Genomic DNA, 25,375 nt, shown 5'->3' with positions numbered 1-25,375 from the left:
CACGATGTTTTGATTTATATCAATTAAATCAATCCAAACATAAAGATTATTCCTGATTAATTTTTCGAATTATTTTATAATTAAAGGCGTTTAGAAACATTTGGTGACCCCACAGTTTAAATGTCTATCGTAGGTACGTCGTGAACAGTGGCCTTTACAGAAACACGTTCACGTAAATTGTCCCAGTCAATGGATGAATTTAATCTGTCAATCAATAGCCACAGCCACACTGTTTTGAATTTCATTCTATCAGCATTGTTGTTTGATCTTTATTTTAAGTCGTGCAAATTACAATCAAACTACTTTTAACATTTGAGTACTTACAAAGTGTTTGATAATATTCTTTAGATAAGGCTGATAAATGCACATGTATTTTTTTCAAATTATTACATGTACTGATTCAAAAATTTAAATAATGTACACTTAAATTTATATTTTGATATACATGTCCGTCAGATTTGGAATGTGAAAATGTTTGCGCCTTTTATGACACCAAAATGTTCACAGATTTTTTAAAGATTTTAAACCTAGTTTTTGCATAATTGATTCGAAGTCAGGATATAGTGTTTTTGATTTTTAATTTTTTTTATCGTTTGAAAAAAAAATGTAACGATTATAGAATTCTATTCTAGAATAAATTGCTATGCTTGAAAACAAAATTAAAAGTACAATATAAAAAAGAAGATGTGGTATGATTGCCAATGAGACAACTATCTACAAAAAAAAATGACACAAACATTAACAACTATAGGTCACCGTACGGCCTTCAACAATGAGCAAACCCCATATCGCATAGTCAGCTATAAAAGGCTCCGATAAGACAATGTAAAACAATTCAAACGAGAAAACTAACGGTCTTATTTATGTAAAAAAAAATAAACGAAAAACAAATATGTAACACATAAACAAACGACAACCACTGAATTACAGGTTCCTGACTTGGGACCGGCACATACATAAATAATGTGGCGGGGTTAAACATGTTAGCGGGATCCCAACCCTCCCCCTAACCTGGGACAGTGGAATAAGATCAATATTTGCTTCTGTGTTTGAATTTATTATTTAAATGAAAGTTCGGATGGTTTTTACTGAGTAATAGTCATACACTGTGATTCAAAACAGTACAGGAACAAGTCTGCTATTACAGGGGCATAATTGGTGCCCATATGAATACATAAAATCTGTCGATTAATTTTTTGGCCTAAACGTACGTTTATGTTGTCAAAGAGAACATTTATAGCTTGAATCATGTCATGACTTCTTCGGGAAGTATATCTACTGTGTTAACCTTTCTCATTAAAGAAACGGGTCTTATATGAGTTAAATATGCAATCAGATTTTATCAAACGACCATTTAATTGAAAAGTTTTGTTCGATTAGATTGTGTAGAAGTGTTTTATAAAGTTTTTCTATTAAGTTCAAGCTTTAATTATACATGTTACTAAACATGTATGCAATCATAATTTTGTAGTTTTAAAATATCTTAGCAATACTTTATTTGTTTACATCAACTATTGTATCTGTAATTATATTGTATGTTTTTCTGTAAACTTGTATTTAGTTGTTAGAGAATAATGTATCTATCTATCTAAAGAGGGAAAAAGACAAAACTATTAACTGAACCAAAAGGCCCAACAAAAGCACGTAATTTATATAAAACATTGAAAACAATTGTTACACTCCAAAAATGGTTGATTTCACTATATTATTTAAAGTAGTGAAGCAACTCGTTAAATACACTGAAATATTAGTAGTAGAAATATTACTAGAGGCCGATCTATAATTGACGATTAAGTTTTTGGTGTTATTTAGGTAACCAATACATAGTGGGAACCTTCAAATGTTCAGAGGAGGCCTTTATCTTAGCTGTGATAGTGACATGACTATGTATTATTTGACTCTCTGTGAAGCTCACAGACTTGATTGAAGTTGAATGAAATACTTGTAGACATGTTTGTTTAACAAGTAAATGAAGGAGAATGGGAAATATAGAAGAAAGTGTCCAGAACATTATTCAAAACCTGAGCAAATGAAAAAAGATACATGGATGGACACATTGAATTGTAAAACAGTAGCACGACCTCTTCTTATATTTCTTCGATTATGCTTTTACCATATGCGACTAATTTTCGGATTTTTAAATGCCTATGTGAATGGAGCACCTAATTACCCTTCTCTCGGTTTTTCGGTTTGCTTCCAGTTACTCAGACCTTGTTTTCTTAATAATGCTGATGAACTGATATGTGTATGTACGTCTTATTTCGTCCTGTCATACTGGTGTCTGTCCTTTTTAGCTCATCTGGCCCGAAGGGTCCGTTCGGCGTCCGTCGTCGTCCGTCGTCCTGCGTCGTTAACTTTTACAAAAATCTTCTCCTCTGATACTACTTGGCCAAATTTAACTAAACTTAGCCACAATTATCATTTGGTATCTAGTTTTTAAAATGTATCCGGTGACCCGCCAACCAACCAAGATGGCCGCCATGGCTAAAAATAGAACATAGGAGTAAAATGCAGTTTTTGGCTTATAACTCAAAAACCAAAGCATTTAGAGCAAATCTGACATGAGGTAAAATTGTTTTTAGGTCAAGATCTATCTGCCCTAAAATTTTCAGATGAATCAGACAACCTTTTGTTGGGTTGCTGTCCCTAAATTGGTCATTTTAAGGAAATTTTGCTGTTTTTGGTTATTATCTTGAATATTATTTTAGATAGAGATTAACTGTAAACAGCAATAGTGTTCAGCAAAGTAATATTTACAAATAATTCAACGTGACCCAAATGGTCAATGAGTTATAATTGTCCTTTAAAGTCAATTTCATAAAATTTGTAAATTTTTACTAACATTTTCCACTGAAACTACTAGGCCAAGTTCATTATAGATAAGAGATAATTGGAAGCAGCAAGAATGTTCAGTAAGGTAAGATGTACAAACACATCACCATCACCAAAACACAATTTTGTCATGAATCCTTCTGCTTCCTTTATTATTTACATAGACAATGTGAGCGACACAGGCTCTTTATAGAGTCTCTAGTTGCCTATTGTTTTTTTTATTTTCTCTTCGGTACTTTGTGATTTAAGTTAAGTTATTATAAAACTTGACTATACCTTCTAAGTTAGTAAAATATATATATGCAATTAAGATAACACACATTGCTAAAGTATAACGTGACCCAGAAACATATATTTTACTTTTAAACAATCACTCGAAAAGAAGGCTGGTAAATATGCATTTCAGTTAAATGAGATTCCTTGTCAGCGGGCCATTGTTGAAAAAAAAAAAAAAGTCTTGGAATGATCGTATATATGTAAACGTTAAAACAGTTTTTTGCTTATCAATTGGATCATTGTCTAAACAATAAAATATATTTCATTTGATTTTAAGGAATGAAACATCAAACAACGTACTATGAAGATTATCATTCAAACTTTCAATCTACTGGTATGTCAGTAGTGGGGAATAATATAATTCCTAAGATTATAATAGCTTCAAACAGTATGAGATAACAATGTTCTCCTCTAAGTTACAAATGAATTTATATTGTAATGTGACTTTATTTGTATTATTTTCCATGTCTATTCAAATCTGTTGAAATGCTAGCAGTATAGCGTCATGTCTTTTTTAATAATTTTCATGTAGATTTTAAAACATGTTCTCTATTCATGGTTGTGTCATCTATCAAGGAAGTAAAAATAACTTACTAATAGTGAATTGCCTGTGATTCAGTGAATGGTGTGTGTGTTGCTTAATACATAAATCAAGTCGTTGGTTTTTAGATTTGAATTGTTTTACATTGTAACAGTTATATCGGTGCCTTTTATATCTAAGCGTCACTGAAGAGTCTTATAAATGAAGAAACGCGCGTCTTAAGTACTAAATAGTAAGCCTGGTACCTTTGATAACTATCATAACCACTGGTTCGATGCCACTGGTGGTGAATATTTCGGCCCAGAGGAGTCAAGTAGTCAGCACTTCGGTGTTGACATGAATTTCAATTGTATGGTCATTTTTATAGATTTACTGTTTGCAAAAGTATGAATTATTCGAAATACTAAGGATTTTTTGATACCAGGCATAGAATACCTTAGCAGTATTTGGTACAATCTTTTGTAATGGTTGGTCCTCAATGCTCTTCAACTTTGTATTTGATTGGCTTACTAAATATTTTTATCTAAGCGTCACTGATGAGTCTTATGTAGACGAAACGCACGTCTGACGTATTAAATTATAGGCCTGGTACTTTTGATAACTGATCATAACTAGCTAGCTAACGCTCAGGATAAAATCCGAATATCACGACTTAGGCCATGTGTAAATTTCCAACAATCTAGGCTTCCATGAATTCTTTCTTAAATAAAGAACGTCAAAAGAGACAACACCCCTACTAAGGAAGCAACTAAAACAAAGTAAACAAATGTGTAACAATGTGGATAAACTGCAAAACTTAAGACTTTACTGACATTGATCATTTGCACACAGAAAATGATAGTTGTTGGCTTTATATGTGATACGGGTTATGTTCTTCTCATATATTTTATAATGGTATAATACTAAACCCCTAACGGGAGAGGTTGTGCTTGATATTCATATGATGAAGACATAATCTTTCAATCAGTTTAATTGAGGTCTAGAGCACACATTTCAGTAACTGCTAGTAGTCCTTTGAAAATTTATGTATCATTGTCATTTTGTTTAGTTTCTTCTGTTAATCGATCTTACATCGGACTCGGACTTCTTTTGAAACTGAGTATTACTGTGCATATTTTTGAGTGTTTTTTTTTTACAATGGCAAGAGGTAAAGGGGATGGTTGATGTCTCAAAAACCATGTTTAACCCCGCCGCATTTTTGCGCCTGGCCTCTGGCCTTTGTAAGTCTTGTATGAAATTTAAATTTTTGTTTCTTTTATATATTTTGGAGTTTGGTTTGAGACCATTATCACTGAACTAGTACACATATTTGTCAAGTTATGGTCCACTGAAGCACGCCTCCGGATGCGAGATTTTCTCGCTGTAATGAAGGCCACCAGCTGCTTTTTGCTCTTTAGTCGGGTTGTTGTCTCTGACACATTATACATTTTCATTCTCAATTTTATTATCCACGATTGCAACAGGTATAAGGTAAGATTACCAGCGGTGTCGATATCTAGCAGCTTCCAACAAAATATAAAATAACTTGATAAACATACATGTATAAATAATTTAATGATGTCTTCCTAGAATATATAAAAAAAGAAGATGTGGTATAATTGCTAATGAGACAGCTCTCCACAAGAGAGTAATTAAATGACACAAAAATCAACAAATATAGATTACCGTACGGCCTTAAACAATGAGCAAAAATCATACCGCATAGTCTGCTTTAAAAGGCTCCGAAATGATAAATGTAAACGGTCTAAACGAGAAAACTACCGGCCTTGTTTATATTCAAAACAATGAACGAAAATCAAATATGGCATGCAGCTTCTAACAAAAAACACTCATTGATAGATCCCGAACACGAACATTTATATATATGCCGGACCCATTGACAAAGTCAAAATTCTATCCATTGATATATTACCTCTGTAAAGTTGCACCCCATTGAAATAAATGACTTTCACTGATAAAAAAAAAGTTACCATGCATACCAGCGGCACGTCTGTGTTTACCATTATATAGCAAGAGAACACTCCGACCCTTTCCGTGTACAATGTCCAGATAAACAGGGATCGACAGATTGATAAAACTGTGAAATTATTATGTATTTCTAAAACAATTATATTATAATTATAATTAGTAGTTTTAATTTACTGATAACACAATCAACATTTATAACTATAGAAACAATATCCAAAGATCACATTCAATGTTTAATTGGTAAAAAACATATTTATATAGAAAAAGTTTGTTTATAGGATCGATATATTTTTCCCGTATCGTATCTCATTTGAAATTTCTGAGCTCGGTTCTTCTTCTTCTTCAAGGTAAGGAACCGGATTCATTGCTCGGAATGTTAATGGTTCCGCGGTTAACAACATCTCTTTAAAATTTTTATTTGGTTTATCATAAATATTTTTTTCGACATACAGTCTTCGATCAAAAGTATTTCACCTATCTTAATTCAGCTATAAAAATCGTGATAGTCAAAAACTATTTTTTTTTGTCCTATCCAGTATTTTGATGATTTTGATATACAAAACACAGCTTTTAATTGATGTCCGTCTTTTTTTTGCAGGACAAATTATCTTGAAATATTTCCATCACATGCCATCACATGCCAATTCTGTGAGAAATCAAGTGTCAGTATTTTTTTTATATCTTTTATAGCCCTAGGAACAGTATATCTAATAATATTAATATATTCCTGTAAAGCCATATTATGATTTTTGTGTGAATTACTGCAAGGATGATAACTAGATCCTTGGTTTTCGATAGGTGAACACATTTGTCTTTTTCTACCTTTTTGTTTTATTTTATTTCAATTGAGTATCTACCTTATTTCTAAATAAGAGATCGATTGTTTTTATTATTATATTTTTAGCACCCAATTGTATATTTTTTAAATGGTCCAAAGATAGGGCGAAAATATATGGGACGAAACAATTAGGTAATCTTGTTTCCGGTGGAACAACCAATCAAATTTCCCCACACAACCAAAACAATAAACATGGATGGAAAAGGGAACGAGTGAAAAGGACGTGGCAAAATTAACTGAATTTGCGACGATTTATAGCGACATGCTATTTGACATAGCACATATTTTGTAAGATAGTTAATTCGGTAAGACTTCCCTAAATTCTGCAACATTTCATAACTCATGTTTTGCACAAAATTAGCTAGAACTGCTGTAAAAAAGAGCCCTTGAAGATAAATTTAACATATATAGTGATACCCAGGGGCAAATTAAAGCAATAGCTGTACACCACAGCACGAAAAAAGATCTCAATCAACTACTTAAAAATGTTAAAAGAATAAGCAACCTAAACCACGATAAAAACTGGGATGAGAAGTGCTCCAAAAGGTAGAAACCAAGTTTGCCAAAAACTGGAGTTTTCTTAGTATTTATTGTATTGGATATTGAGTATCGTATAGCCAAAATGAATATTATATATTTCAAACATTATTATTTGATGTCACCGAAAAGTCTTGTGCTCCTGGGCGTCTTGTTTATAGAGGTCACAAGTGTTCAAGCTTTTTTCACAATTTGCAGTTGACTTTGGTTATCAGAAGATGTATTTTGTAGTTTCGTCCATTGAACAGAAGTGATTTACACCAGTCCTTAGACTTAGTAGTTATCAATAGTCTTGGCCTAGAGGGTTCACATTTTAATTTCAAAATTTCTCTAACAATCACTTATTGCATTTTTAATAATTTTTCATTTAAATCTTTAGACATTTTTGATATTAAAGATTAAAATATATATACTTTGTTCCGAAGTTAATCATTTTAACATTCAAAATATTTGCATGGGTGTCTTATAAATGTACATTTTCATGTAACTAAAAAAAAATCTTTTTTCTTTTTTAGGTGTTAAGGTTGTTACCAATATCTTGAGAAATTCAAAATGAAGAAAGCTGGTTATAAAAGAAACACCAGCGTCATCTTCTCATTGGAAATAGTTTTTCTGGTTTGTTTATGTGTTTCATTAACTTACGCTGAAAACCAACAGGTCTCAAAGCAAGACGTAAAACCAGAAAAAATAAACACAGAAATTCCACAGACACCAAAGAAAGACTTAAAATCAGAACAAGACATTAACACCAATACTGATAAAACTGTAAATACACAAGGTAGGAAATCTGATGATAATTCACATGTAGAGAATGTTGTTAAATCTAATGAACAATCAATTCAAAATCAGTTCTCAGATGAAAAAGTAAATCAAAAGGCTGAGAATGATAGAAAACTTAATGTTAAAGATGATAAAGAAAGCAAAGATATTAAAGATGTAGACAACCTTAAACCTAAATCAGGAAAGGTTGATGAATCAGTTAAAAATGATCTTGTTCAAGAAATGAATCAAAATGATATAGATAAGGACACTGTTAATACTAATGTTATTAAAGATCAAATAGGTGAATCTCATAAAAATGATAAAGAAGACACTGGTCCAAATTCTAAACCTGGGCCTTCTTCTGAAAAGGGAGAAGGCTTTCCTGCTAGTACATTAGGAACAAATGATCATACAGATAACAAAATTGAAAGAACAGGATCAAAAGATGATACAAATCCAGGAGATAATGTAAACCAGGCTAATAATGAGAAGATGTTGGAGAAGGATAATGATGTGAATAAAGTCACAGGTGATCAACCAACAAATTTTGAAGAGGTTGAACTGAAGAAAAATGTTGAAGATACCTTGTCTGAGGAGGATTATGATCAGTGGTTAAATGATCATAGTATAGAATCAACGACAGAGTCTGTGGAATCAGGAAGGGAACCAAAAGACGGTACAGATACTGAAGGTAAAGTTGATGCACATGGTAGTTTTAGTTCTACTAATATTGTGGGTGATCTATCTAGCACTAGTACTTCTAACAATAATCCTAGTAGCACTTCTAATAAGCATGCCCAATTTAAATCTGATGACTTGCCACACAAAATAGTGAGGCAAGATCAGATTGCAGATGTTAAAGGAAAAGCTGAAAAGAAGAATATACCACATGTACAAAACAATGGTGACAGTGCTGATGGTAAAGATGCCTCTGAATGGGAAAAGCAAAGAAGGAATGGTAAGTGGCCTTCTCATTTAAAGATGGATGAATCTGTTGAAATCGAGACTCAGAAAGATGATGGATCTACAAAAGAAAGTGATAAACAAAGGAGTAACAAAGAAATAGATTTTGAAAATGTCATTACAAACCAGGAAAGCACTGAACCTGTGGAGTCTCAACAAGAAAAATTACAAAACCTCAATGAACAGCTGTTGAAGAAAATAAATCCAGAAGCTTTTGAACAACTCAAGCCTATGTTTGAAAAACAGTTTAAAGAAGCATTAAAAACCTTGAGTCAAAGAAAACAGTCGGTAGAGGAGGTAGAGGAGATGAGAAAAACCCAGCACAAAAAGCATCTCAGAGATACTATGAATGTTGTTGTAGATCAGGAAGAGCTGAAACATTTTGATAAAAAAGTCAAGGAGGCTTACGAACAGAAGGCTACCCAAACATATACCCAAATACAAGAGACCTTGAAGACGTGGAAAGCTACTCAAGAAAGTAAAAAAGAAAAGCAAGCTGAAGTGAAAGCTGTAGATTGGCGAAGTAATTATTATGATATGCCTGTTTTTGACTTGATGGAAGGGAGGCAAGAGTATATAAAGACTTATTACAAACTCAAGTACCCAGAATCTTATACAAAACCAAGAAAATATACAATGGAGGACTTTCCCAAGATTATTAATGAGAAAAGACTTAACATGGATGAGGTAGATCAGATAAGCAGGAGTGTAAATGGAAACAAGAAAAGAGAGGTTGTTATCTATAAACCTAATAAAGAGGGAACAGTCAGAGGACAGGTCTATCAGATGACAATAGAACCATCAGGGGAGATAACTACAGAGGTAAAACAATACATTCAGCCTGGTTCCCCTCCCCAGTTAGTGTCCCAGAATCAGAAGTTAGAAGATATATATGTACAAGGTGAGGCTGTCTATAAATCCCATGTACACTGTACATCAAATATATTCTGCTGCTCATGGAAAATGGAAAGATCAATAACAGTGGAGGATTTTTGCTTTAAATTTTACCATTTTGCTTCTGATGCATGATGGAAAAACACCATGTAAATTTTGTTTCTGTGGTGTACATGTATATTTTTTGGAGATATATATGCATGGTTAAGAGGGTTTTATATATGCCTCACAGCTACATGTAAATTTAAGTTAAATGGATTATAACCATTTAATATGATCAAGTAATACATGCAGATCTATGTAAACAATATGTTGATAGGATATATTTCCTTCCTCAAAATCATTAAGGGAATTTTCTATAGAATCAGCAACTATCTGAAAAGTTTTGTTATACATTGTAAGTACTGAGACAAATTCCATTAATGTGGTTTCAGGAACACTGATAAATTAATTTGAAGTCAATTTATTTGAAGAAGTTTATAATACAAAATACCTCTTCAAGTCTTTAGTGTGATTTAATTGAATATATAGAAACTTTGTTTGCAGCACATGAAGTTACTCTTCAAATGAGTGACCTTTCGTTTAACTAAACTTTCAAGCTTTTCCAGAAATAAATTAATAGGATAACTTTGAATTTAGAGAGGAAAGATCTTTATTTACTTCATTTGTACTTGATATCAATCAAACTCAAGACTAACAATTTTTAGGTACAAAATGTATAAATACTTAAAAATATGTAAAAAGATTGTGAGAGTCAAAAGAGTTGTCTCCTCCTTTCTCTCTGTTCTTATATTTAATTCTAAGTTCTTTAAACAATTAGAATAAAAAGTAAGAAAATCCAAAATTTCCCAAATATTGAATAATTTTTCATTAACCATTATTTTACACATGAACATATACCTTGTTCCTCTTTATATTTTTGGTTAATGATATTAATTTATTTATAAATTGTACACATATTGGTGAATAGATGTATATTTTACTATGCTTTTGTTATTTTTCTATATTCACTTTTTATTGTTGTGTGTTTTGTATACTTTATTTTTGTGTATTGTTGCAAGTTTTGTATATGCTATATGCTTTTAGTGTTTGCTGATTAATATTTTTTTCTATTATTCAAATTTATTATTCAACTTCACAATTCAATTTATTTTCTTTTGTATAAAGTTCTAGCTAAAGTAGCTTATATAAATTAAAAAAATATGAATTTGCTTATGCAAAAAAATGTATATGAAATTTCATCATCAGCTAAAGGAACAGTAATAAAAAATGTCTGCTATATAAAAATAATAACAAATGTACTCTATTTATAAATATTTTCATTTTATTGTTAGATTATTTAGATACATGTTATTGCAAAGCCTATCATAGTTTTCCACAGATTCACCAGCAAGTTACCTGTCGATTTAAACTTTTGGCAGTTCTATTGTCCCATCTAACAAATACAACAGGTATTGTTCTCTGTATAGTTTATTCACTGGGACCTTTAAATTTCTTGCAAGAGAAATCTATCACTCACTGATTAATTTACCTGAACAAAAAATTGAACTGTCAATGATGGAAATACATGTACAAATAAGTAATTATTAAACTGCATGTGATGTTGTATTTATTCAATCAATAACACATTTTCAATTTGTTTGATATAAAAATTAAAAGTTGATTACTGATCAAATTTCAACATTTTACCTATTAAAATTTGCTATTTTTTAGTCTGTTCACAAATAAAAACTTAAAATGAAAATGTTTAGATAAAGGTCTTCATAAATGTATCCTTTATAACTGAAGAACCATGAAAATCATGCAGATTCTTTGAAACATAAATGCATGCAGTTACAGTACTTAAAAAAAAATCAGAAATAAACTTTTTATAATTAAATCCTCGATTAAATCAGTGCTTATATTGAACAGATTGAATATATATATTATTGATATTGAATAAATACTGTATCACATGCAGTTTATGTGAGTTTATACATGTATTTCAATCAACAACCAAGATATTTTTTTGGTCAGGCAAATTAATCAATGAGTGATAGATTTCTCCTAGAAGAAATTTAAATGTCCAGGTGAATAAACTATACAGAGAACAATAGCTATTGTGTTGATTCAATGGGACAGGTAAACTTGCAAAAGTTTAAATACCTTGGTAAAGAGCAGACGACTCTGTGGAAAACTTTCATTTGGTTTGCTATAATACTTTTAAACTTTTAATAGCTGTTTAAACTTCTGAATTTATGTCACTGTTTATATTAATATTTGACATTAAATTTTATAGAAAAGGAAGCAAAAGAAGTTGTAGAAGAAAAGCCCTTGTCACCAGAAGAACTTAAAGGTATTGTAAAATTAAGAGAATTCTGATTGAAGAAACTTTTTGCATATGCAGGCAATGGTATATAATGTCTTTGTATTAAATTGAAAATTAAATCGTTCAAACATTAAAATATATAACTACATTTGATGTGCGCGAGTAAATGGGTGGTGTAAAAAAAAAAGATGTATGATTGCAAATAAGACAACTCTCTACAATTGACAAGAGACCAAATGACACAGCAATTAACAACTACCGTATAGATTAACTGAAGGCCTCCAATAATGAGCAAAGCTTGTGTCGCATAGTCATCTGTAAAAGGCCCAGAAATTAAAAAAAATGTTAAACAATTAAAATGAGAAAACTTACGACCTGATTTATGTATAAAAAAAAGTATGTAAAACAACCTCTGAATTACAGGTTTCCTGCCTTAAGACAAACTTATACAGAATGCGTCTTTTTTTTTAAACTAATTTATGATCAAGTGAAAGGCAAATTTCTACCAGCTTAATTTGAAATATACAAAGTTATAGTGAACTTGTACTTAACAACTTAATATCACAAGTACTGTCATTTGATTATTACAATACGATTATTATGAAATGAAAAAGAAAAACAACATATAAATTCCTAGAAACAAAACAAAAAGTTATTAGATTATACTATTACATGTACAAGAAAGTTTTCGAGCACTATCAATAGTCAAATAAAATGGAAGCATAAGAACAAAATGACATCTGAATTCGTACACAAAATTAATCTATATTTTTGCTAGTCATAATTTTATCTTTAGGATAACTGATAAATAAAGATTTTGAATTATATTTAGCTGAAGAATACTACAAGCAAGGAGAGGCTCTTATAAATGAAACATTCCAAAAAGACTACCATCAGTAAGTTAGTCAGAAGTTTATTTTGATAGTATTACATTTGTGCTGGTTTTTAGTAACATTATAATAATTTGAGAAAAGGTTATAGCATCTTTTAATGTTTCATTATTCATATATGTTAGAATAAAAGTATTCCTGTTAACAAAAAATCAACAACAAAAAATTGCCAAACTTTGTTATGCAATAGTCAATATCATGAGTTTGAACATGTATATAGCCGACCTGGGGAGAACATTGGCGGTACTGTTATCCACATTCCATAGTGAAATTCAATATAAATACCGTGAATTGCTGTGTGCGACTCCAGTTAAAGTTTGTTTTAGCTGTACATATATTTTTCATCAAACAGTGTAATCTGATAATTGATATATTGGTACCCATTTTTCATTTTGTCCCATTTACTTGTGCTGTAAGAAATAAGAAATTTTCTAAACTGATTTCTAATTGTAGAGCACACCAATTCTTCAAGATGGCTGCTGATCTGAATCATACAAAAGCTTTAGAACATATTGCTTTTGCCTACCTGTTTGGAGATTATATGCCACAGAGTATTGAAAAAGCTAAAGAATTATTTGTTGATTTGTCAAACAGAGGGTCACCAAGGGGACAATTGGTGAGTGTACAAAATTAACCTTTTCCTTTCTCTAGAATAAAAAATACTCCATGAGAAACCAAATCTCAAGAGTTGATACAGGAAGGACCACACTGGATATAAAAAGTAGATCTTTATACTTATTTCAGTGAATCCTAGTAATAATTTTTTTTTTTAGATTTTCAAAATTTTCTGAAATCCAGTCATGGATAAGTTAATCCAACTTCCTAATTTAATTTTATGACAGAGTAGAAATATGGAATACTGACAATACAAAAAAAATATGTATGTACCAAGTATTAAAATAAAGAAATACACTGTTCATAACCAGATAATTAATTGAATTTTTGATTTACAGGGAATGGGATTTCTCAGTAGTGCAGGAATTGCAGTCAACTCCAGCCAGGCAAAGGTATGTTATTGACTACCTCTAATTTAAAATAATCAAAGCATGTATTAAAAGGTTTCAATAACTAGAACATAGTCTTAACATATATTTTCATATCAGTTCAGACTTGAAATGTTAACATATTTTTGAATATAATATACTCCACAGTAAAAGGACAAGGATGGAATTCAAATCTTCAAGATTGTGGAGGTTTTAAGGGTAATATTTTCAGTGTCACAAAACTTCTCTTTGTATTGCTGTTCCATTTAAACATATATGGTATCCAGGGAAGACACTTTGAAACAGGATAACCTCTTATAGGGCAAATTATAATTTCACTTACATTTCAACTATTCAAAAACATAGATGACACCCACCCATTGTTGAGATTTGGAAGTGCCTAATTGTGGGTCCCATGTATGATTTTATGGAACAGCCCTTTAAAAGGATTTATCATATTCTTACACCCTAGTAGTCCAATCGTGCAAGGGCTGTATAGCTAGTCAATGTCTTTAAAAACTTCCATCTGTTGTACACCCTAGTTTTTGATTGTTTTCTGTCATACCTATCAACAATATTATTTGATAAAATGTGAATACACCTACACCTAACCACTTTTTGGTCACCATTGTATGCTATACCAATTACAAAATAAATGTACAAACATTCCTGTACAAAGTTAATACCACAAGAGACAATATTTAAAGTTACAGTGCTCAAAAGAATCATTGTGTGAAATAAACTAGCCAATTGTTATAAAACCCAAAATAAAAATAAGACCAATTTCTTAAAAATGATTCTTTTTTTAGGGAGAATTTTATTTTGCACTCTCAGTTAACATATTTGATGTTATCTATGCATAAGAAATCTACAATGCTTGTGATCTTAAAAAAGCACATTAAGCTAAATACACTGAAACAACAGTGAAACTATTACATGTTTTTCATAACTAACAAAGGTATGATAGTAAATTTATATTTTTCAGGGTTTGATATTCTACACATTTTCTTCACTTGGAGGAGATCCATTGGCACAGATGACTTTAGTATGTATTGATATGATAACAAATTAACAGATAGATTTTGTTCAAATTAACCAAACATTGTCAGCTTTTATCATGGCAATCTTTGGAGAAAACTGAAGTAATGCAACAAGACTAAGAATAAAAAAAACAAGGAAAAGGCATCAATTAAAAACTAAATCTAGTCTGAGGATGAAATTTGAGTAAGATTTTGCGCTGTCTTGCAAGTCAGAATTAAATGGAATAAACAATAGCATTCAGAAATACTTACAACTAGTAAGATAATACAAGGGCAGTGATTTAACCACAATCTAGATCAAATTGTTTTGTCATTCAAATAAAAAAACTATTTATTAAGATTTTTACCAGAGATGTCATCTCCATGAAGATACCCACTTTCTTTTAAAAAAAAGTATTGACTCTGGGAAAAAGTCTTGACAGTTTTGAACAGTATTTAAAAAAAAAGCCTCTTTTATACAATTTGTAATTTCTTCATTAGCAGAAATATGTTATTTGATGAATTAAACTATATTAATTTAATTTCTAGGGTTACAGATATTGGTCAGGGATAGGAGTAGAAACCAAATGTGAATCTGCATTAACTTATTACAAGAAAGCAGCATCAACTGGTAAGATCATATATGTATAAATTTTATCAGAAACGATCATTAGTTTTTCACTTTGACAATCATGACATGAACACATACATAAATACATAAATGTATTGAATCAATCACAGAAATATTAGAAAAGAAATAAGTTTATTTGAATTTGAGAGATTTCTAAATCCTTGTTTAAAGTTTCACTTTCACCTTTAAAAAATATAGTGTGATTCTAAAAGACATAAATTATATTAATATGTTTATGTATATGCATATTTCCAATTTCTTTGAATGTAACGCTTTTCTAAACAATTTTTTGGTGAAAGTGAAAAATTATTGCAAATGTCAGTTTAATGCTGCCATGCATAGAGGATAAATATTTATGGTATCAGGAAAATTACTGATGAAAAACATATTTCAGCTTAAAATTTGATATTTAAAAAAAGAGAGTGTATTTAAAGAGCACAAATTCAAACTTTAATAAAGAAAGGGGGACAACACTATCATTACTATATAGCTATTACAAACAAAAATGACAGACCAGATTTAGTACCACAAACACATCAAAAATTGATGCTGGTGTACAAATTTCTACTCCTCCACCCCCAAAGGAGAGTTGTTGCTTGGATCCTTAAGCAGAAAAAAATCTAGTATTTAGTGTTTTAGACTGATGAATGTAATATTTGTTTGTTACAGTGGCAGATGCTGTAACATTTTCGAGTGGTCCTGCCATACAGAGAATCAGATTACATGAAGAAGCAGAGAATCAAAACTCAGGTCAAAGTGCATTGATGGATGATGATTTACTACAGTATTATCACTTTCTAGCTGACAAAGGAGATGTGCAAGCTCAGGTATGTGTATACATTAAAGATTTATCAGTTATCAACCAAAAGTGGACAGGATATTTCATGTTTAATGATATTTAAAGAATCAATAAAAACAAAACCTGAACTTCAGCCTTTTAGAGGAACAATGTGTTTGGAATGAAATACAAAGTTTGCTTTATATTACAATACAGGTGCTAAAGATGTTACAATATCTTTAATTCTGTGAAAAAAAAGGTTTTGGTGAAAACAGCTCGTTATTGTTACCTGGAAGCCATTCTATTTTCACATTTAAGTCTTTCAGTTGATTTTGTTGATGATCCCAAATTCACAACAATTCAGACATTAATCTTGTACTTGTAAAATCCCAATGAATAAACCATGAAAATAAGTTGGTGTACAGTAGTTTTGTGAGGGGATGTTATACACCTGTTTTGCTTTTAATCTGTGTCTGGTCATTGTGTTTCAAATTATTACTATTTTCATTGCATATAAGTTTAACTTAAAGTTATTAGGCATAGGTATATGTTTACACTAATTACCCTTCCTATAAGTAAGATAATATTTATTTTGTTCATTCATATTATCCGTATTAGTTGATCTTGAATGTAAAATTTTGTCCTGAGATTATAAGTGAGGGATTTTTATGTTTTGATAGGTTGTACTAGGACAGCTGTATTACCAAGGTGGAAGAGGAGTACCAGTAGATCATGAGGTAATTAAATTAATTGTCTTAATTAAGAAAGAAAATAGCAATGATAGTTACTGACCATCATTATCATTGTCTTTGCTGTCAAGTGCAAAGGTTAACAGATAAACACAACAGTACAAAATCTACATAAGATAAAAAGCTCCAATTCATACAGGGAAGTTCTTGTGAACAAACTGAAGTCATAAGGATTTTTTTTGTTAATCTAGAATGCATCTAGGAACTATCTGTTATGGTAAAGACTGGTTTGGTGTTAGATTTTGTTTTCGGGAGGGGGAGTAAAAATTGGTTCATCTAGTGCTTCAATACAATTTTTATTGTAACAGGCTAGAGCTTTTTCCCAAAAAAATAGAATTGATATTGTATGTGATTTCATATACGAAAAAATATTAATTTTCAGAGCATAAGGATGACTATCAGCACTATAAGAAATGATAGCACAGTGGAACATAACATTGTTAACTGTTAACAAAATTTTGAATTTTTGAAATACTAAGGCTTTTCTACCTCAGGCATAGATGACCTTAGCTGTATTTGGCAAAACTTTAAGGAATTTTGGTCCTCAATGCTCTTCAACTTTGTACTTTATTTTGGCTTTTAAACATTTTTTGATTCGAGCGTCACTGATAAGTCTTATGTAGACAAAACGCATGTCTGGCGTATATACAAAATTTAGTCCTGGTATCTATGATGAGTTTATTGAAGTCAATTTAAAGTTTAAAAGAAAATGCAAAACATATTCTTTAGATCCATATGTCATTGAATAAGTTAACTGAGATAACTATCTACCATAGACTAAAGAATGAGGATGTTAAAATATATAAGACACAAGGCCAAAATATTGAATATTCAGAAGTACAAATATGTGTATCAATTTTATTTTTTTATTCAAGATGATTGAATTTAATTTCAAAAATTCCTCTATATTTTCAGAGAGCTTTACATTATTTCATGATGGCAGCAGAGTCTGGGAATGCCAATGCTCTGGCTTATCTGGGAAAGGTTTGTAAAAAGAAATATTGTTTCATATGGTCATGTTGTAATTAAGATTTTATTTCAATATTGTGAAGAATTAATATCTGATTGAAAATGTTGATTAACTTGGAAATGTATATGCATTAAAAAACACACACTTAGGAAACATGTTTTTTTCCAATTTCTAATACAATAAGTACAAAGGGATTTCAGGCAGTAATTTTTGGAAGGCAAGTAGATTTATTTTAAAATGAGATGAGCATTTCTTATCTAATCATGATCCCAGATTATTAATTGAACAAAAAAGAGTCGTTATATTAATATTGTTCTCAGATATATCTTGCAGTTAATTCATCTAAAGATTCAAACATTTAATGTCACTTATTTGTAAAACAAAGAACATTTGTATTGATTTTTAATATGCTTTTGACATTTAGATGTATACAGAAGGTAGTGCAGCAGTAGAACAGAATAACCAGACAGCTATGATGTACTTCAAGAATGCAGCTGATAAGGTGAGTTAATACAGTGTCATATGTACTTTGAATTCATGAGAATCCTGCACCAATTTACTTTGTTGTCCTCTTGTTCTGATTTTGATTGTACCATGATGTGGGACATCCTTAAAACTGCTTTTTTCCAAACCATGGTTCCCATGATATAACAGATCAATTGTCAAGGCTATAAATCTTGAAAATTGCTATAATATAAAAAAGAAGATGTGGTATGATTGCCAATGAGACAACTGTCTATAATGTTTACCTGTTAAAAATCATTACTTTTGTTAATAAATAAATAATATACACAAGAGATTCATAAAAAACATTTTCAAAGGAAAAATACATGTAACTTTGAAATAAACTTTTGTTTAAAAAAAAATGTAGCATTTAATGCAAAACAAATACCAATGAATTAATTATATACAATGTATTGGTTGATTGGTGGATGTTAAATGCTCAATTACAATTAACTGACTGTTTATTTATGCAGCATTTACACTGCTTCTTGCTGAACTGATATTTAATTTCAGATTTTATATCTGTTTTTCTCTGGACAACGATCAGCAGGAGGACATGTCATCCTACGCAAACTCTTGTTTAGAACTTAAGCTGACTTATTTATTCCTACAATTAAATGTAGGTTTTGCTAAATTGTCTATTATGTCAAGAGTATTATCAATGCCAGCATCATCTATTGATTTTATTTGACTTTCAGGGAAATGCAGTAGGTCAGACAGGTCTTGGAATGATGTACATGTATGGTAAAGGTGTGGCAAAGGTAAGTGTATACATGGCTTACATTTTGTCAGTGACTTGCCTTAGAGAAGAAAACTTGTTTGTATTCCTATAAAGACAAAATAATACAAAGTTATTGAACTGTTAAATCACGATTTTGAACATTTTGTATGACATTCTAAGAATTGCATTAACATTTTGGGGGTAATTTTTCTAAATCTTTTCAAAAATTATTCGGTTTGGTATGATTTTCAGCAAAAAGTAACATATTTACACTTTTAATAAAACTGAGCAATTAGAGTCCATTGCTTTTCTGGAAATAGTATATTATGGTAGTTTTTACTGTTATTTTTTTTAAACCCAATCTTCCAAAACCATTAAATTTTCATTTTACTTATTAATTCTTACAACATTTTAAGTGAAATGCAAATACCTGTAATTAATTTATTTGAGTGCAGCTCATCCCCCACCAGTCCTTAAAAAAATATAACAAACAAGCAATACTTAATTTTGAATTTTTGTTTTTATAAACATCTGTATTTTTATGCCCCACCTACGATAGTAGAGGGGCATTATGTTTTCTGGTCTGTGGCTCGTTCGTTCACTCGTACGTTCGTTCGTCCGTCTGTGCGTTCGTTCAGGTTAAAGTTTTTGGTCAAGGTAGTTTTTGATGAAATTGAAGTCCAATCAACTTGAAACTTAGTACATATGTTCCCTATAGTATAATCTTCCTAATTGTAATGCCAAATTAGATTATTACCCAATTTCACGGTCCATGGAACATGAAAAAGGATAGTGGGAGTGGGGCATCCGTGTACTTTGGACACATTCTTGTTTCATATCCTTTTGAACATTAATATGAAAATCTTATGATTGTTTTCAGGATTTTAATAAGGCTTATAAATATTTCCAACTAGCAGCAGACCAAGGATGGGTAGATGGACAGTTACAGCTTGGTATCATGTACTTCAGTAAGTCATCATACAATGTATAGTACATATAGATTGAAATATTTATTGGATGTTCAGAATCGTTTACTGTTTCTATTGTAGTTGCATGTATTAAAAGATAGCAATGTAGACATTCAGCTAATTTACTTTTAAAGGATATTTTATTCTTTCTGATCTGTAACTATTTCTTTCTGTAACAACATACACTTATGTGTGTGGATACAAAATAAAGATTCAGTGCAATTAAATCTGAATGTTTATTTGATGTATTTTCATTGATAATTGTCCCTGGAACTTGTTGCTGGGGACATAGAAATACCTGACATCCTTTGATCCATGTTCAGTGAGAATTTCCATCTTGTAAGCACTCTCAAATTTTCAATTCTTGCCCAGTTTAATTTTTTTCTTCGTTTAATGGTATTCATCGCTGTTTTACGAAATTTTCCTTTTATCTTGCTGACTGATAATTTCCTTTCATAGCAAAGTCGAGTGATATGAAAAATAATCACCAGAAACTAAGGAGGCATGTGGTGTTATCAATATAACCATTGTCATAGGTAAACTATTGATAAACAGAGGATCATTGGTCATCTCAAATTGATTGCTTTTCTCATTTTTGCTGTACCAGCTCAATCTCGGTGAGGTGAACAACAATAATCTACAATATATTGCATGCATGTTGATTTTGTTGTAGGTGGTAAAGGAGTAAGAAGGGATTATAAAATGGCAGTGAAATACTTTAACTTGGCTGCCCAAGGAGGACATGTATTAGCTTATTTTAACCTAGCACAGATGCATGCTACAGGGACAGGGGTACTAAGGAATTGTCATACAGCTGTAGAGGTAAGGGGCTATTATAATATGTAACCTTATTTATTGCCTTAAACACTTTTATCATTCTTGTGTAAGTACTTTATAATTAAATGTCAAATTCTGAAAATGCAAATTTTTATAATAAACTAGATTAAATCTAAAAATTAGTTTAAACTTTCAAAAGAGAACTGTTGTAAATAGTTATCAAAGGTACCAGGATTATAATTTAATACGCCAGACGCGCGTTTCGTCTACATAAGACTCATCAGTGACGCTCAGATCAAAACAGTTAAAATGCCAAACAAATACAAAGTTGAAGAGCATTGAGGACCCAAAAATTCCTAAAAGGTGTGCCAAATACGGCTAAGGTAATCTACTCCTGGGCGTAAGAAAATCCTTAGTTTTTCGAAAAATTAAAAGTTTTGTAAACAGAAAATTTATAGAAATGACCATATAATTGATATTCATGTCAACACCGTAGTGCTGACTACTGGGCTGGTGATACCCTCGGGGACCATCTGCTAATAATAATTCTGGTGAAACTTGTTTATTGTCACATTATGGTTTGATTAACCTTAATTTAAAACAGAATAAACTCATCATAGATACCAGGATTGAAATTTTATATTTACACCAGACGCACATTTCGTCTACAAAAAGACTCATCAGTGAAACTCAAAGACATCTTGTTCTCCTTACTTATTTAAAGCCTGTGTTATACAATTGAATATAAATATTTTGAACAGCAAACTTTAGAAACCATGGCCACTTCAATATAAATTCCTTTTAATGACCCTTTAGCCTTTATCATTTAAAACAGAGAGTACTCTTCTTGCACTTGAATATACATAACAAATCATCTGAAGTTGTATTTTGCATTTTAATTTCATTTCAGTTTTTCAAAAATGTGGCAGAAAGGGGACGCTGGGCTTCTATGTTACAAGAAGCTCACACACTGTACAAAGAAGGAAATGTGCATCAAGCTTTAATGAAATATACATTCCTAGCAGATTTAGGATATGAAGTGGCTCAATCAAATGTAGCATATATTTTGGATAATGGTAATGTATTGCTTTGTTTAAATTTACAAAGTATTTTATTCAATTATTTCTGAATTTCTTTGTTAATTTAACTGACAGGTAATTTAGTTAAAGTATATTAAAAATTCTAATATGACATCCTTATTACGCTTTGTAAACAAATTCGTGTAACTACAACGCAGGACGGCTAAGGTGGATCGTGTGCGAATGCAGGGGTTCACAGAAAATTATTTATACCACATAAACCATAAACCTAATTTATAAAGAAAAGCTTGATCCACGGACATTTTATTAGCCAAGTTAATTTTTATGAACATATCTACCAAGATTTACAATTCCCAAAATTGCGGCAATCATACACTTCACCCTTTACTACCTCAATGGAAGCAGTACCTCCCTCGGAGTGAAGCCAGTTGAATTGGTACGGGATGGCCAATGGGGTGTTGTCCAATTTGGAAATGAACTGACATTTTATAAACCTCTATGAGGACCACTACACAGACGTGCAAGAATAGCAGCTAACCACATCGTTAATAACTTTATTTACTAACTTTCACTTTTAACTATACTAGATTCTTATTTTAATTTCACTTTCACTTTCTATTTATATATGAACCTCAATCACAGTGACTTCGGAACATACCAGTCAAGATAAACATTTGTTTTTATTTCTATTTTTAACTTTTATTCTTGCTACATTATGAACAGTATTTTACATTGTTACTTTCACTTTTATTCTTTTACGTCATTAATACAACCGCATTATATACACTTCATGAACATGTAAACTCTGTAATATTGTCCTGATGACACCGCATTAGCGAAACATGTCGACTCAATAAAACTATCACCTTGCGGTAACCCAGATGTTGTTATCTCTACATATTATATTTCCATGAGGTTTTAAGACAACCGCAGCATACTTCGGTATCCATCTTGGTTACTCTACCAGCTTTTTCGTTAGAAGGTGTTGGTTCACTCGTCACAAATTTTATAATATATGTTATATTGAACAACATATATTTACCCTGCTCGTATTTTTTAAACTTATCAAATATGAAATGTATTGTACAGAGTCCTCGGGGAGGAAACGGGAACAGCTAAACATTTTTACGGTATTTTCGTACGCTTCGATCTGTAAAAATATTGTATTTGTCCTATTAAATTCAAAATAATTCCTTCATGTCATGCTCTACGCTCATTTTAACATGGGTAGGCATTATATTTGACCACTTTTTACACCTCGCTAACGCTCAGTGTAAAATATCAACAAATATAATGCCTACCCATGTTAAAATGAGCATAGAGTATGACATGAAGGAATTATTTCTTTATTAATTTAAAGTCTGTCTAATAAGAGCAGACTGATGTTTATATTTATAGTCTTCTGATTCTATATCTGATCAAGCAAATAGTATATGAACTATTTTGAACACACCAGAAGAAAATCATTTCAAACTAAAGTTATAAACATTTTTTTACTGTACATTTTCTTTAACCTTATGATGAAAAATTTTATGGTAAAGTTTTCATTTCAGGTGAAGTTGGATTATTTGTTGAAGATGAAATTTATCAGAGAGCTTTACTCCACTGGGGTAGAGCTGCCTCCCAAGGATCTACTATAGCAAGGCTTAAGATGGGAGATTATCATTACTATGGTTATGGTACTAAAGTAGACTATGAATCAGCAGCTAGTCAGTACAGACTGGCATCTGAACAGCAACATAATGCTCAAGCCATGTTTAATCTGGGATATATGCATGAACAGGGTCTTGGTCTTAAACAGGTAGGCAAATGTATTAACTTTTGACTTTTGTGTTGCTCAGTTTATCAGTATATTTTATATATGCCCAGTGTCTTTAAACACACAAGCATTACTTAAAGGGTTCATTTGCGAACTGTAAGGAATGAAATTCAACATGTTTAAGACCTGAAAAAGGACAGGAATTGTTTTGCTTTTAAACCAGATTTAGGGATATACAGCAGACAGGCTGGCAGCTGATAAACAGTGTCAGTGCATTTACTCATAAACCAATGAATCAAAGCCTTTCAAATTTTAATATACTATTACGAAGACAAAATGGAGGTCAATTTCGATATTGACGATTTTCACTTTCACTGTTAAAGAGTTATGGTTCTTGAAAACCCAAGTAATATTTTCAATCAAGTACAGATTTATGAACTATGTGATGCATAGTGACTTATAATGTTTATAAACATCAATTTTGTAACATGTAATATTATAAATTTTGGAACCCATGATTGTACCAGTATATTAAAACTGTTATTTAAATTTTAGGATCTGCATCTAGCCAAAAGATTTTATGACATGGCTGCAGAGACCAGTATAGATGCTAAAGTTCCTGTTATGTTAGCATTATTTAAATTAGGAGTATTTTATGGTGCTGATGTATTTAATAAAGAAGTAAGTCAACAGGTTTAAGTTATCCTCGAAAAAAAAAAGCTGTTGAGTTGTATTTATTTGATAATGTGTTAGAAATATGCTAAATTGAGAAATATGCTAAATTGTTTATATATATGCAAACCAACCTTCTCTCAAATTTTAAATTGATATTTTGCACTCTATATTGACACATATAGATGTAGAATTATTGCTAATGAGACTATTATTCACCAATGACCAAATGACATGGATGGAATATAGATCACCTTATGACCTTAAACAATGAACAAAACTCATACTGTTTTGTAAGTTATAAAAGGCATTACAAAAAGACAAATATTTCAAACTAAAAAAGACCATGTACTTTGATACATATAAAAGATGTATTTAGATAAATATATGAATATTCAAAGCACTAATTTTTCTTATATGCAAATTAATAATGTTTTTTATGTTGTCTATTTCAGATAGAAGAAATGAATAATTTTTTCCAAAAACTAGATCCCAGATATTTATTTGGTCCTGACTGGGATATGTATTTAATAACATTTTTCGCCTTGGCAATAGGATTAATTATTTTATTACGGAGGATAAGATAATTGTGAAGTACTTTGTTATGTGTGTGTTCATGAGAATTTTGCTAGAAGTGGGTGGTTGAGAGGTGTGTGTATGCATGCTTGATGTGGGAGTGGCTGTGTGTAAGGATTTTATGGAAACTGTTGATTTTATATTAATAAAAAATATTTATTACATTTGTTTTTTATAAATCCTTTAATAGTAATATATATCCTTTAAAAACTTTACAAATTATTTATATCAGATATTTAATGATCTCCATATCTTTCATGACATGTCCTTTTCACTATCTTTCATGACATGTCCTTTTCACTATCTTTCATAAAGGTATTATGCAAAATCTCCTTCAATTCACATGTTGACACAATTATTTCTAACCATGTGCAGTGTCCCCTCACTTCCTCATTTTTACTATATATCCACTGATATAT

At 30.9% G+C, this 25,375-nt stretch overlaps 1 protein-coding gene across 2 annotated transcripts; it reads left to right on the top strand.

Annotated features, from left to right (window-relative positions):
• The first annotated feature begins 6,622 nt into the window (after positions 1 to 6,622).
• On the top strand, positions 6,623 to 25,120 carry LOC134711671 (protein sel-1 homolog 1-like). Of its 2 annotated transcripts, none has more exons than XM_063572434.1 (19): positions 6,623 to 6,760; positions 7,508 to 7,770; positions 11,890 to 11,946; positions 12,752 to 12,815; positions 13,263 to 13,425; positions 13,763 to 13,816; positions 14,778 to 14,837; positions 15,361 to 15,442; positions 16,112 to 16,269; positions 16,901 to 16,957; positions 17,885 to 17,953; positions 18,364 to 18,441; positions 19,142 to 19,204; positions 20,045 to 20,132; positions 20,806 to 20,954; positions 21,820 to 21,985; positions 23,503 to 23,750; positions 24,264 to 24,389; positions 24,836 to 25,120. In XM_063572434.1, the coding sequence occupies exons 2-19, from the start codon at positions 7,545 to 7,547 to the stop codon at positions 24,965 to 24,967; spliced, it is 2,040 nt and encodes a 679-aa protein (XP_063428504.1). In that variant the 5' UTR covers positions 6,623 to 6,760; positions 7,508 to 7,544; the 3' UTR covers positions 24,968 to 25,120. The 2 variants fall into 2 exon arrangements, with proteins under 2 accessions (XP_063428504.1, XP_063428503.1); XM_063572433.1 differs by having other exon boundaries at positions 7,508 to 8,445.
• Positions 25,121 to 25,375: the final 255 nt, after the last annotated feature.

The sequence above is a fragment of the Mytilus trossulus genome, chromosome 3, assembly GCF_036588685.1.
Source record: "Mytilus trossulus isolate FHL-02 chromosome 3, PNRI_Mtr1.1.1.hap1, whole genome shotgun sequence".
Taxonomy (NCBI): domain Eukaryota; kingdom Metazoa; phylum Mollusca; class Bivalvia; order Mytilida; family Mytilidae; genus Mytilus; species Mytilus trossulus.
The sequence above is the reverse complement of the archived record's forward strand: the minus strand, read 5'-3'. Positions and strand labels throughout refer to the sequence as shown.

Bases quoted from the DNA above. Each gene is read 5' to 3' on its own strand.
- LOC134711671 (XM_063572433.1), top strand. From the start codon at position 7,545: ATGAAGAAAGCTGGTTATAAAAGAAACACCAGCGTCATCTTCTCATTG. The intron at 13,426-13,762 runs GTGAGTGTACAA...TTTGATTTACAG, and splicing joins GGTCACCAAGGGGACAATTG to GGAATGGGATTTCTCAGTAG. The intron at 23,751-24,263 runs GTAGGCAAATGT...TTTAAATTTTAG, and splicing joins AGGGTCTTGGTCTTAAACAG to GATCTGCATCTAGCCAAAAG.